The 13,915-nt window shown below is 48.7% G+C and overlaps 1 protein-coding gene across 1 annotated transcript in view; it reads left to right on the top strand.

Annotated features, from left to right (window-relative positions):
* LOC144608287 (pappalysin-1-like) overlaps positions 1-13,915 on the top strand; it is a gene marked incomplete at its 5' end in the record, with an annotated part of 275,710 nt that overhangs the window by 132,253 nt on the left and 129,542 nt on the right. Inside the window, one exon of the mRNA XM_078425903.1 lies at positions 10,336-10,504. Within this exon, the coding sequence (XP_078282029.1) occupies positions 10,336-10,504 (169 nt within the window). The remainder of the gene's footprint in view (positions 1-10,335; positions 10,505-13,915) is intronic.

Raw genomic sequence — 13,915 nt, 5'->3', positions numbered from 1 at the left:
GGCAACAAGCTACAGAGGAGCTTTTACCACTCGAACCTTGGTTCCGCTGCTGAGTTTCAATCGTATCTAACTCTGTGGATTGATTTTCAGTGTCCATTCATTTGAACCTAACGATAACATCAAACCTATCTAGTTTGCGATTGACCCACGCACTCCGACTGACATTGTTTAGTTTAGTTTAGAGATACAGTGAGGAAGCAGGCCCTTCGGCCCACCGAGTCCAGCGATCCTCACACATGAACACCATCCTACACACACAAGGGACAGTTTACATTTACACCAAGCTAATTAACCTACAAAACTGTATGTCTTGTATGGAGTGTGGGAGGAAACCGGCGCACCCGGAGAAAACCCACGCAGGTCACGGGGAGAATGTGCAAACTCCGTACAGACAGCGCCCGTGCTCGGGTTCGAACCCTGCCCTCTGGCGCTGTAAGGCAGCAACTCTGTGCCACTGTGGTGCCAACTAACTGTTAGTTAACCCCTAGCACAAGGAGGAATATACAGCATTATTCAGGGACTTCCGGTTAGTTTTGTTTACTTTTGTTTAGTTTAGTGTAGTTTGTTGTTTATTATTTATTGTCGCGTTTACCGAGGTACAGTGAAAAGCTTTTGTTGCGTGCTGACCAGTCAGCGGAAAGACAATACATAATTACAATCGAGCCGTCCACAGCCTACAGATACAGGATAACGTGAATAACGTTTAGTGCAAGGTAAAGTCCAGTAAAGTCCAATCATAGTCCAAAGTTCTCCAGGGAGGTAGATGGTAGCTCAGGACCGCTCTCTAGTTGACAATAGGCAATAGACAATAGGTGCAGGAGGAGGCCATTCAGCCCTTCGTGCCAGCACCGCCATTCAATGTGATCATGGCTGATCATTCTCAATCAGTACCCCGTTCCTGCCTTCTCCCCATACCCCCTGACTCCGCTATCCTTAAGAGCTCTATCTAGCTCTCTCTCTTGAATGCATTCAGAGAATTGGCCTCCACTGCCTTCTGAGGCAGAGAATTCCACAGATTCACAACTCTCTGACTGAAAAAAGTTTTTCCTCATCTCAGTTCTAAATGGCCTACCCCTTATTATTAAACTGTGGCCCCTGGTTCTGGACTCCCCCAATATTGGGAACATGTTTCCTGCCTCTAACGTGTCCAACCCCTTAATAATCTTATACGTTTCGATAAGATCCCCTCTCATCCTGGTGGTTGGATGGTCCAGTTGCCTGATAGCAGCTGGGAGGAAACTGTTCCTGAATCTGGAGGTGTGTGTTTTCACACTTCTGTACCTCATGTCAGGTGGGAGAGGGGAGAAGAGGGAGTGGCCGGGGTACAACTGTTTCAACCTCACCCGTGAGGTCTTCCAAATCGTGTGCTGATTCTAATTGCCTTTGTCTACAGATAAAGACAGAATCAGGCAAAACACCTAAAGCTGGAGTCTAGATATTCGTTGAAGTAGAAGTTGAAGAAGTCTTTTGATAAAACCACTTTTTTTGTCGACAATTGCTATCTTACACAAATGGAATAAAAACCGGGCAACTCTACGACCACATTTTAACCCAGACTGGTTACCATGGCCACGAGTGTTTTAACATTGAAGCTAGACACAAAATGCTGGAGTAATTCAGCGGGACAGGCAGCACCTCTGGAGAGAAGGAATGGGTGACATTTCGGGTCGAGATCCTTCTTCAGACTGAGAGTCAGGGGAGAGGGAAACTAGAGGTATGGATCTCTAGTTTCTAGATAGAGTTCGTAAGCTAGATAGAGCTCTTAAGGACAGCGGAGTCAGGGGGTATGGGGAGGAGGCAGGAACGGGGTACTGATTGAAAATGATCAGCCATGATCACATTGAATGGCGGTGCTGGTTCGAGGGGCCGAATGGTCTACTCCTGCACCTATTGTCTATTGCCTATTGTCTATTGGATGGGCAAGAGAAATGTAGTACGGTTCATTGTAGGCTGAGGGGAAGGTGACAACGATGTACCAAAGAGTAAAATTAACCAGGACGCCAGTGAAACTGGTCGGAGAACGAGGATGGGGGAGGGACGGAGAGAGAGGGAAAGCAAGGGTTAATTGACGTTAGAGAAATCAATGCAGGAAAGAACTGCAGATGCTGGCTTCAATCGAAGATAGACACAAAATGCCAGAGTAGCTCAGCGGGACAGGCGGCATCTCTGGAGAGAAGGAATGGGTGACGTTTCGGGTCGAGACTGAAGAAGGGTCTCGACCCCAAACCGTCACCCATTCCTTCTCTCCAGAGACGCCGCCTGTCCCGCTGAGCTACTCTGGCATTTTGTGTCTATCTTCAATGTTAAAACACTCGCAGCCGTGGTGGCGAGTCTGGGTTAAAACGGGGTCGTAGAGTCGGGGAGCAGGAGGAGTGACAGAGGGGGGTGTGGGGGGGGCAGCAAGAGAGGGTGCTGCAGGACTGACGAGGTAGAGAGGAGGAGAACCTTTTCCCTTGCGCAGATTTTGCAGTGGAGCAGGCGAGATAGACAATAGACAATAGACAATAGACAATAGACAATAGGTGCAGGAGGAGGCCATTCGGCCCTTCGAGCCAGCACCGCCATTCAATGTGATCAATGGCAGATCATCCACAATCAGTAACCCGTGCCTGCCTTCTCCCCATACCCCTTGATTCCACTAGCCCCTAGAGCTCTATCCAACTCTCTTTTAAATTCATCCAGAGAATTGGCCTCCACTGCCTTCTGTGGCAGTGAATTCCACAAATTCGCAACTCTCTGGGTGAAAAGGTTTCTTCTCACCTCAGTTTTAAATGGCCTCCCCTTTATTCTTAAACTGTGTCTCCATTATACGGTCTGAAGACAATCAATAGACAATAGGTGCAGGAGGAGGCCATTCGGCCCTTCGAGTCAGCACCGCCATTCAATGTGATCATGGCCGATCTTTCTCAATCAGTACCCCGTTCCTGCCTTCTCCCCATACCCCATGACTCCGCTATCCTTAAGAGCTCTATCTAGCTCTCTCTTGAATGCATTCAGAGAATTGGCCTCCGCTGCCTTCTGAGGCAGAGAATTCCACTGTGGAGATGTGTAGGAAGGAACTGCAGATGGTGGTTCAGACCGAAGGCAGACACAAGACGCTGGTAACGCTTCCTCCAGCATTTTGTGCCTCTACGTTCAGTCGACTTGGTTTTGTGTAAAGGTTCCAGGCAATCCCCCGTGGAACAGTCTAGTAGTTTATAAAGTCTATTATTTCCCACACATTTTGTTTGGTTTGCGGTTCATTCTCATTATTTACAAAGCCTCTTCTGTTTTCTGCAGTGTTCTGTTCCAGAAGTCGGCTTGGCACCAAGCCAATTTAACGCTGGTCTGTGCACTGCAGAAAGACAATGCCGAAACGAATGATTTTACATGATTGTGCTGACTGCTGGGAGGATTTTGTCGACCGTTGTGAAAGAAGGTTATTCTGTCATTTGTCATTCTGTATCTCCCACAACACCGCCAACACAACATTTGTAAGGTGCGGACAGACACAAAATGCTGGAGTAACTCAGCGGGGCAGGCAGCACCTCTCTGGAGAGATGGAATGGGTGACGATTCGGGTCGAGGCCATTCTTCGTTTGTGTGCAAGGATTTAAGGACATGTTGTGGATTTTCCTGCTGGCTGCATTTCACAATTAATTATTGAATGTCTTTAAAAGATTGCGGTTGAATATAAATAGTTATTGGCAGGGTTGTGATCAATACTGTTCCCAATTTTAGACTACATGACCATCAGACAAAGGAGCAGAATTAAGCCACTCCGGCCCATCTAGTCTACTGTGCCATTCAATCATGGCTGATCTATTTTCCCCCCTCATCCCCATTCCCTTGCCTTCCCTGGAACCTTTGACACCCTTATGAATCAAGAATATACCACTGTCTGCTTTGAAAATACTCAACGACTTCGGCTCCACAGCCATCTGTGGCAATGAATTCCACAGATTCACCACCCTCTGGCTAAAACACTTCCACCTCATCTCCGTTCTAAAGGTACGCCCTTTTTTCTGAGGCTGTTCCCACAGGTCCCAGACTCTCCAACTGCTGCAACTATCCTTTCCACGTCCATTCTATCTAGACCTTTCACTATCCAGTAGGTTTCAAAGAGATCCCACCTCGTCCATCATGCACAGTGGCAAATCCTTCAAATGCTCCTCAGACGTTTACCCAATCATCCCTGGGATCTTTCTCTTCTATTGATCGTCTTAAACAGCCAACAGGCTAGTGCGCTCATTGCCTTTGTTCTTCATCCCTCTGTTGTTGAAGTAAATATTCATCGAGGCCACTCCCATTTTAACCTATCCCTTTGCCGAGCCTCAGAGCAGAAGATTTCAGTCTCCCTCTGGCTTCACTGATTGCCTTACAATCTCTACTCTTTTACAAAGATGGTGCAACTCTGCTCACGAACCATATCCTGGTTTATCTCTGCTCCGTAACTCCCTGGTCCACTCGTCCCTTCCTACCCAAACCACCCCATCCCCGGGCACTTTCCCCTGCAACCGCAGGAGATGCAACACCTGTCCCTTTACCTCCCCCCTCAACTCAATCCAAAGGACCCAAACAGTCTTTCCAGGTGAGACAGAGGTTCACCTGCACCTCCTCCAACCTCATCTATTGCATCCGCTGCTCTAGATGTCAACTTCTCTACATCGGCGAAACCAAACGCAGGCTCGGCGATCGTTTCGCTCAACACCTTCGCTCAGTCCGCCTTAACCAACCTGATCTCCCGGTGGCTGAGCACTTCAACTCCCCCTCCCACTCCCAGTCTGACCTTTCTGTCATGGGCCTCCTCCAGTGCCATAGTGAGGCCCACCGCAAATTGGAGGAACAGCACCTCATATTTCACTTGGGCAGCTTGCAGCCCAGAGGTATGAACATTGACTTCCCCAACTTTAGATAGTTCCTCTGTCTCTCTCTTCCCCTCCCCCTTCCCAGATCTCCCTCTATCTTCCTGTCTCCACCTATATCCTTCCTTTGTCCCGACCCCCTGACATCAGTCTGAAGAAGGGTCTCGACCCGAAACGTAACCCATTCCTTCTCTCCTGAGATGCTGCCTGACCCGCTGAGTTACTCCAGCATTTTGTGAATAGACAATAGACAATAGGTGCAGGAGGAGGCCATTCGGCCCTTCGAGCCAGCACCGCCATTCAATGTGATCATGGCTGATCATTCTCAATCAGTACCCCGTTCCTGCCTTCTCCCCGTACCCCCTGACTCCGCTATCCTTAAGAGCTCTATCTAGCTCTCTCTTGAATGCATTCAGAGAATTGGCCTCCACTGCCTCCTGAGGCAGAGAATTCCACAACTCTCTGACTGAAAAAGTTTTTCCTCATCTCAGTTCTAAATGGCCTACCCCTTATTCTTAAACTGTGGCCCCTTGTTCTGGACTCCCCCAACATTGGGAACATGTTTCCTGCCTCTAACGTGTCCAACCCCTTAATAATCTTATACGTTTCGATAAGTGGACTATGAAAGCAGTTCTTGCTGGTGCGGTATATTGACACCTCATGGAAACAGGATAGACATTAGACAATAGGTGCAGGAGGAGGCCATTCGGCCCCTTCGAGCCAGCACCGCCATTCAATGTGATCATGGCTGATCATCCACAATCAGTACCCCGTTCCTGCCTTCTCCCCATACCCCCTGACCCCGCTATCTTTGAGAGCTCTATCTAGCTCTCTCTTGAAAGGATCCGGAGAATTGGCCTCCACTGCCTTTTGAGGCAGAGAGTTCCACAGATTCACAGATCGACGGCCCGGCAAGTCCACGCTTACCATCGATCTCCCGCCCACAATCGTTCCACATTATCCCACCTTCTCATCCACCCCCTGCACTCTAGGGGCAATTTAACGAGGCCAATTAACCCACAAAAACCCACACATCTCTGGGAGGTGGGAGGAAACCGGAGCCCCCGTAAGAAACCCATGCGAAACCCATGGAAACGTGCAGACTCCACACGGACAGCACCTGAGGTGAGGATTGAACCGGGGTCTCTGGCGATGTGAGACAGCAGCTCCACCAACTGTGCCAAAGAGCTTCAATTTCTTGGGGGGTGGGGGGGGGGGGGGGGTTGGGGGGGGAACAGAGGAGCAACATGAAAATCAACAACCGGACGGCACGGTGGCGCAGCGGTAGAGTTGCTGCCTTACAGCGAATGCAGCGCCTGAGACTCAGGTTCGATCCTGACTAAGGGCGCCGTCTGTACGGAGTTTGTACGTTCTCCCCGTGACCTGCGTGGGTTTTCTCCGAGATCTTCGGTTTCCTCCCACACTCCAAAGACGTACAGGTATGTAGGTTAATTGACTGGGTAAAATGTAAAAATTGTCCCCAGTGTGTGTAGGATAGTGTTAATGTGCGGGGATCGCTGGGCGGCACGGACTCGGTGGGCCGAAGGGCCTGTTTCCGCGCTGTATCTCTAAATCTAAAATAAATCTAAACAAGATCTACCGGGTGAATGGTAAGGCGCCATCTGAGGACTTGTGAGCTGAGAAGTATTGAGAAGGTCATGGATAGGACCAGTTCAGAAGGCAAACGCGGGCAGGTGGGACTAGTATAGCTGGGACATGTTGGCCGGTGTGGGCAAGTTGGGCCGAATGGCCTGTTTCCACACTGCATCATGACACTATAAGACCAGCTGTTGTGATAATTCTCTGCAGTTGTTTTATACAGTTTATTCAAAGTCACTGGTGGTGAGTTCTATTACATTACCCAGTGCAATTGACCAAAATTCTGGAGTCTCAATAAATTATCTCAGAGAACATTATTTAGATTGGGAGCGACGAAGAACAAAATGTCAGAGGGAACATTTCACGTTCGCCCTCTGTTCAATCGTCCTGTTTCTAGTAGTCATTGGGCTGGTGACATGGTGGATACCCTCTTTTGGTGGAGTTTAGTTTAGAGATACTGTGGGGAAACAGGCCCTTCGGCCCACCAGGTCCGTGCTGACCCAGTGGTCCCCGTTACACTAGCACACACTAACGCGACTCTTCCAATTTTTGCTGAAGCCAATTAACCTACAAACCTGCACGTCTTTGGAGTGTGGGAGGAAACCGGAGCGCCCGGAGAAAACGGGAAGCACCCGATCACGGGGAGAACGTACAAACTCCGTATGGACAAGCGCCCATAGACACGATGGTACCCGGGTCTCCGGCGCTGTGAGGCAGCAACTCTACCACCGTGCCCTGAATCGGAAATTGGGAACAAACTAACCTTCTAAGCTTTTGGGCGATGGAAGGCCACGATCAAAAAACAGTTTCGGCTTGGGGACTGGGTCAGGTGCAAAATCAAACGATGAATGTTAAAGTAAAACAGCGAGAAAAGTTAAAATGAAAATAAACCTGTAAGGAGGGGAAGAAAACAGTAGACTACGAAAGGGAAAGACAACTGGTTGAATAATCCCCCTGGATTGGTTTGGATTACTTGCAGGAATGCAAACCTGTTGGAATATTTGATGAATTTTAATAGTCTCCAGGAGAATTCCAGGTTGAAAAATGGGAAGGTCCTTTGGGATCTGTCATCAGAAGTAATTATTTGCAGCTTTCTACAAGGAGATTACTGTACTAGTGTGCAGTAAAACAATATTCGGAGCTATTAAATCTGTGCACTTGAGCTATCCCGTTTTTGAAATGAAGAGGTCACATTCTTATAATTGACACAGATTTAAAAGGGATCCTCACAGGACTCTTAAAAGAAAAGCTGTCTTTGTAGCTGAATTTGATCCCCGCTTTGCTCCGGTTGAGTAGAAGCACTCTGAGCGCCTTTATGTTAGGAAAATACAACTCCGTTTGTGGTCTAGTTTAGTTTCGTTTCGAGATACAGAGTGGAAACAGGCCCTTCGGCCCATCGGGTCTGTACCGACCAGCGATCCCCACACATTAATACTCTCCTAAGTGTGGGAAAATAACTTGCGATGCTGGTACAAATCGAAGGTATTCATTCACAAAATGCTGGAGTAACTCAGCAGGACAGGCAGCATCTAGGAGAGAAGGAATGGGTGACGTTTCGGGTCGAGACCCTTCAGTTCGTCAGTCTGAAGAAGGGTCTCGACCCGAAACGTCACCCATTCCTTCTCTCCCAGATGCTGCCTGTTCTGCTGAGTTACTCCAGCATTTTGCGATACCTTAATACTCTCCTACACAGACTAGGGACAATTCACAATTATACCGAGCCAATTAACCTGCAAACCCATACGTAATGTGGGAGGAAACCGGAGATCTCGGATAAAACCCACGCAGGTCACGGGGGGAACGTACAAAGTCCGTACAGGCAGCACCCGTACTCGGGATCGAACCCGGGTCCCTGGCGCTGTAAGTGGTGTAAGGCGGCAACTCTACCGCTGCGCCACCGTGGTATCCAGGTGTTCTTTCTGCTCAGTTCGCATTTATCTGTTGTGCAGGTGTAGGTCGAAATCTTTTGATGTATAAATTTACTGTCAAAACCACTTCGCTTGAAAATGCACAGAACAAATGGACCCCACGACCCTTACGTGTCAACAGTCAATCAACTGTAAGATTTTGTGCACATTCCGTGCAACTGGGAAATAAATAACATAACTGTGAAGAAGTAAGATTGTTAAAATCCACAACGGTCAACTTTCAACGCACGAACCCTTGACATCTATCCCGATACAACTTGTGGCAGATATCTCTCTTCATACTGATCTAACTACAACAATATATAGATTTAGATTTTTAGATTTAGAGTTACAGCGCAGAAACAGGCCCTTCGGCCCACCGGGTCCGCGCCGCCCAGCGATCCCCGCACACTAACACTATCCTACACCCACTAGGGACAATTTTTTTAAACATTTGCCCAGCCAATTAACCTACATGCATGTACGTCTTTGGAGTGTGGGAGGAAACCGAAGATCTCGGAGAAAACCCACGCAGGTCACGGGGAGAACGTACAAACTCCGTACAGACGGCGCCCGTAGTCAGGATCGAACCCGAGTCTCCGGCGCTGCATTCGCTGTAAGGCAGCAACTCTACCGCTGCGCCACCGTGCCGTCCAAATGATTTCTCTAACTTCAAGTAACCCTTGCATCCCCTCCCTCTCTCTCTCTCTGTCCCTCCCCCACCCAAGTTATTCGACCAGCTTCAAAGTTGTCTTGTTGAGCCTCATTGTCTGTGACGCGTTTTCACCTAGCCCACAGCTGACAATGGCCTGTTTCCTTTGTCATCGTTACTTTTTTTGCGCATCTTTTATTCATTTGTTCTAAAATCTCCCTATTCCACCGTCTATATCTCCTTTCCCGTTACCCTGACTCTCAGTCTGAAGAAGGGTTGCAACCCCAAACCGTCACCTCCTCCTTTTCTCCAGCAATGCTGCCTGACCCGCTGTTACTCCAGCTTGTTGTGTCTATAACAATAAGATGCGCAGTTCAAACTATTTTTCAATTCAAGGTTAGACCAACAGCCAAGCGGTGATAAGGATTTATGCACATCGACTGTAATCCAGGAAATCTGGTGTAAACTGAGAAGCAAAGTCATATGGTTCTAAGCGAGTACATTTGTCAAACATAGACACAAGGTGCTGGAGTAACTCAGCAGGTCAGGCAGCATCTCTGGAGAACAAGAATAGGCAACGTTTTGTGTTGGGACCCTTCTTCTGACGAAGGGTTCTGACCCGAAACGCCACCCATCCTTTTACTCCAGAGATGCTGCCTGACCCGCTGAGTTACTCCAGCACTTTGTGCATATCTTCAGTATATACCAGCGTCTGCAGTTCCTTTCTACCTAAGTACATTCGTCAGCTGCACCATCACAAACCATCTACTTCAAGGTTATGATTGGACAGGGAGATAATGGAGGTGGTAGATTAAGGCCATTTTGTCCTATGCATCTATATACTATACTAAAACTCTTGTTTGTTTGTTTGTTCCTGAACGGTATACGATAGCGCGACAATTTTAGGCCCACCTTACTCACCATCATCCCTTTGGTGCTAATGGAAGACGTTTCATTGAAATCAGTGTTTATATTTTTAAAGTTATTCACATTTATAAGTTTAAATCTATCTCCTAGGGAGGGGGGAGGGGGGATAAGGGGGTTTGAGGGGGATGGAGTGGTTAGGAGGGGAGGGGAAGGGGGGAGGGGGGGTTGGAGATGGGGAGGGAGGGAAGGCGGAGAGGGGTTGGGGGGAGGAGGAAGGAGGGGGGTTTGGGGGGAGGGGGAGGGGAGGTGGAGGGAGGGGGGAGGGAGAGGGGGTGGTGGAGGGAGGGGGGAGGATGGGAGAGGGGAGGGGGGGGGAGGAGAGGGTGCTGCACCAATGCAGGAGAGATTTGGCCCCAACGGGTCCACTTGGTCTAGTAGTCCATAATGTCTTCCTTTCCTCTTTCAGCTGTGTCCACTATTCTTGTGAAGCCACTGACTGTCAAGAGCTCAACATTAAAAACGCGGTGCTGAATTGCACCGGGGCTGGGCACTACAATGGGGACCAATGCACCGTATCTTGCAAGGAAGGCTTTGTGTTTCACCAGCGACGAGACGAAGAGATCTCCGCAGGGCAGGTCAGTGGAGAACCTTTATATTTTTTGTGACGGTGCACAGCAAAAAATCCCAATATTGCACTTGGCTATATCCCTTGAAAAAGGTTTCTTGAACCGGTTAACACTTGTCGAAGCCGTGAGGTCTACCCCTCCACCAGGGTGGAGGACAGCGCCGTCGACAATGCCTTGCTGCGCTGTTTGCCGGTCTGCTCCACGCACGCAGGCTGCTGATGGACGCAACCCCCAACGATGCATGTTGGCGTCGGACCGGCCGACCCCTGTGCGGAGCCTGTTCGGGGCGGCCCACTCTTTGCAGAAGCAGGATTGTGTTAATGTGCGTGGACCGCTGGCGGGTGCTGACTCGTCCGGCCTGTTTCCGCGACGTATCTCAATAGTCAATAGTCAATAGTCAATTTATTTGTCACATACACATAAATGTGAAGTGAAATGAAAAATGACCCGCGGTTCAACAATAAGACCAGTAAGAATAATCAATAAGAATATGCAATAACGCACACACAATTATAAACCAACACCAAACAAAGGAATCATCCATCACAGTGAGTCTCCTCCAGTCACCTCCTCACTGTGATGGAAGGCCAGAATGTCTTTTTCTCTTCCCCTGCCGTCTTCTCCCGCGGTCAGGCTGTTGGAGTTGCTACGTCGGGCAGTCGGGGCTCCCGACATTGAAGCCCCCGCCGGGCGGTGAAAGGTCCGCGGGGGGCCGACCCAAGCCCCGCGATTCGGGGCTGGCGAAGACGCTGTCGCTGCCGGAGCTCCCGATGTCGGCCCCCACACAGGGGCCTGTGGGCTTCCGATTAAATGAGTTTAATTTAAACTAAATTAAATGTCACCACTCACCTGCACAACGAGCAGTTTTCAATGGCCGATTAGACTGGCGCGTTTTGGCAACGTGAGAGGGAACCCTGGACCACCTGGGGGAAGCCGACCCGGTCACAAGGAGAACGTGCGAACTCCACTCAGACAGCACCCAAGGTCAGGATTGAACCTATGTCTCCGTTGCTGTCAGGCAGCGGCTCTGTTATCTTTGCCACTTTCCCCTATTTGCCACGTTCGTCTTTACTCTTATTGATGAGTTCAGGCAGGGGGCAGAACCATTTAGCTCTCCGTGTCTGGTCATTAAAACATGGGGTGTTCCTGTCTGTCAAACCTTTTATGTTCATATCCAAGGACGTGTTACGTGAGACCACTTGTTTCTAAAATACAACTTAAATGCATACCGAGCTTAGATATTAGCTTCTTATATTTTACTCCTGGGTCCCTGAGCAAGTTAGCCCACAGCTGTTTTAAGTTGGCATACTCTTTAAAACTGTGTATAAACTGCCAACTGAAGGCAGCTGTGAGCTTACTAAACAAATCAGGTTCTTGTTTTCAGTTGTACTTTGGATCTTTGTGGCTAACTGGAGCCTCATCATTTTCCTGATACATAGAAACAAAGAAAATTGGTGCAGGAGTAGGCCATTCGGCCCTTCGAGCCAGCACCACGATTCAATACGATCATGTCTGATCATCCAGAATCAGTAGCCCGTTCCTGCTTTCTCCCCCTATCCCTTGATTCCTTTAGCCCGAAGAGCTAAATCTACCTCTCTCTTGAAAACATCCCATGAATTGGCCTCCACTGCCTTCTGTAGCAGAGAATTCCACAGATTCACAACTCTCTTGGTGAAAAGGTTTTTCCTCATTACGGCAGCAAGTTGTTCCAAAGTCGGCTGAAGTACCCGTGCAGAAAAGAGATCGCCGGTGCTAAAATATCGCAAAGCCCGAAGATCTTAGAGATGCCCGAGGACTTGCAAGATGTTTGGTTCCAATGCAACACAGTCTGAAGAAGTGTCTCCCCCCTGAAACATTACTGCCATCCAATAAAATCAGACGATGCTATACGTAAATACAATCAAACCGAACTCAAGTGCAAAGGGTAAACCAAAGGGGAAGATCAAAGGAAGACCAAAGGAGCAAAGAGGTCCTTCTGCAGTTGTACAGGGCCCTAGTGAGACCACACCTGGAGTACTGTGTGCAGTTTAGGTCTCCAAATTTGAGGAAGGATATTCTTGCTATTGAGGGCGTGCAGCGTAGGTTTACTAGGTTAATTCCCGGAATGGCGGGACTGTCAAATGTTGAAAGACTGGAGCGACTAGGCTTGTGTACACTGGAATTTAGAAGGATGAGAGGAGATCTTATCGAAACGTATAAGATTATTAAGGGGTTGGACACGTTAGAGGCAGGAAACATGTTCCCAATGTTGGGGGAGACCAGAACAAGGGGCCACAGTTTAAGAATAAGGGGTAGGCCATTTAGAACTAAGATGAGGAGAATTTTTTTTCAGTCAGAGAGTTGTGAATCTGTGGAATTCTCTGCCTCAGAAGGCAGTGGAGGCCAATTCTCTGAAAGCATTCAAGAGAGAGCTAGATAGAGCTCTTAAGGATAGCGGAGTCAGGGGGTATGGGGAGAAGGCAGGAACGGGGTACTGATTGAGAATGATCAGCCATGATCACATTGAATGGCGGTGCTGGCTCGAAGGGCCGAATGGCCTCCTCCTGCACCTATTGTCTATTGTCTATTGTCTATTGATGCAGAATGCAGAATATAGTTCTCAACATTGTAGCGCATCAGCTCCATAGGCAAGGTACGATGTCAGCACTGGGGTAGAGGTGAATTGGGCATCCCCCCAGCTTATCCTGGCATTTTCCTGCCTGAGAAAGTTATGTCTTTCTTCAATCATTTATTACTCAAATACAGCCATCGGAAATGTTGCACTGGATTTGATGGCAAGCTTTGAGTGCTGTTCCCCCATATTCTGCAGGCAGAAATAGAGTTGTTTGGAGCAGTGTGGAGATGTCATACTGTGTGGAAACAGGCCTTTCGGCCCTACTTGCTCACACTTGACCAACATGTCCCGTCTGCACTAGTCTCACCTGCCTGCGTTTGGCCCATATCCCTCTAAACCCGTCCTATCCATGTACCGGCCTAAACGTTTCTTAAACATTGCGGTAGTACCTGTCTCAACTACCTCCTCCGGCAGCTCGTTCCATACGCCCACCACCTTCTGTGTAAGAAGGTTACCCCCTCAGGACCCTATTAAATATTTTCCCCCTTCATCTTAAACCTATGCCCACTGGTTCTCGGTTCCCCCTGCTCTGGGCAAGAGTCTCCGTGCGTCTAGCCGATCCAGTCCTCTCATGATGTTGTGCAACTCTATACCGTCACCCCTCATCCTCCTGCAAGGTAACTTTTTCTCCCAGAGAGTTGTGAATCTGTGGAATTCTCTGCCACAGAGGGCAGTGGAGGTCAAGTCACTGGATGGATTTAAGAGAGAGTTAGATAGAGCTCTAGGGACTGATGGAATCAGGGGTACGGGGAAAAGGCAGGCACGGGTTACTGATTGTGGATGATCAGCCATGATCACAATGAATG

The sequence above is a fragment of the Rhinoraja longicauda genome, chromosome 31 (assembly GCF_053455715.1).
Source record: "Rhinoraja longicauda isolate Sanriku21f chromosome 31, sRhiLon1.1, whole genome shotgun sequence".
Taxonomy (NCBI): Eukaryota; Metazoa; Chordata; class Chondrichthyes; order Rajiformes; family Arhynchobatidae; genus Rhinoraja; species Rhinoraja longicauda.
Note: the sequence above shows the minus strand (reverse complement) of the source record. Positions and strands in the feature narration are given on the sequence as shown.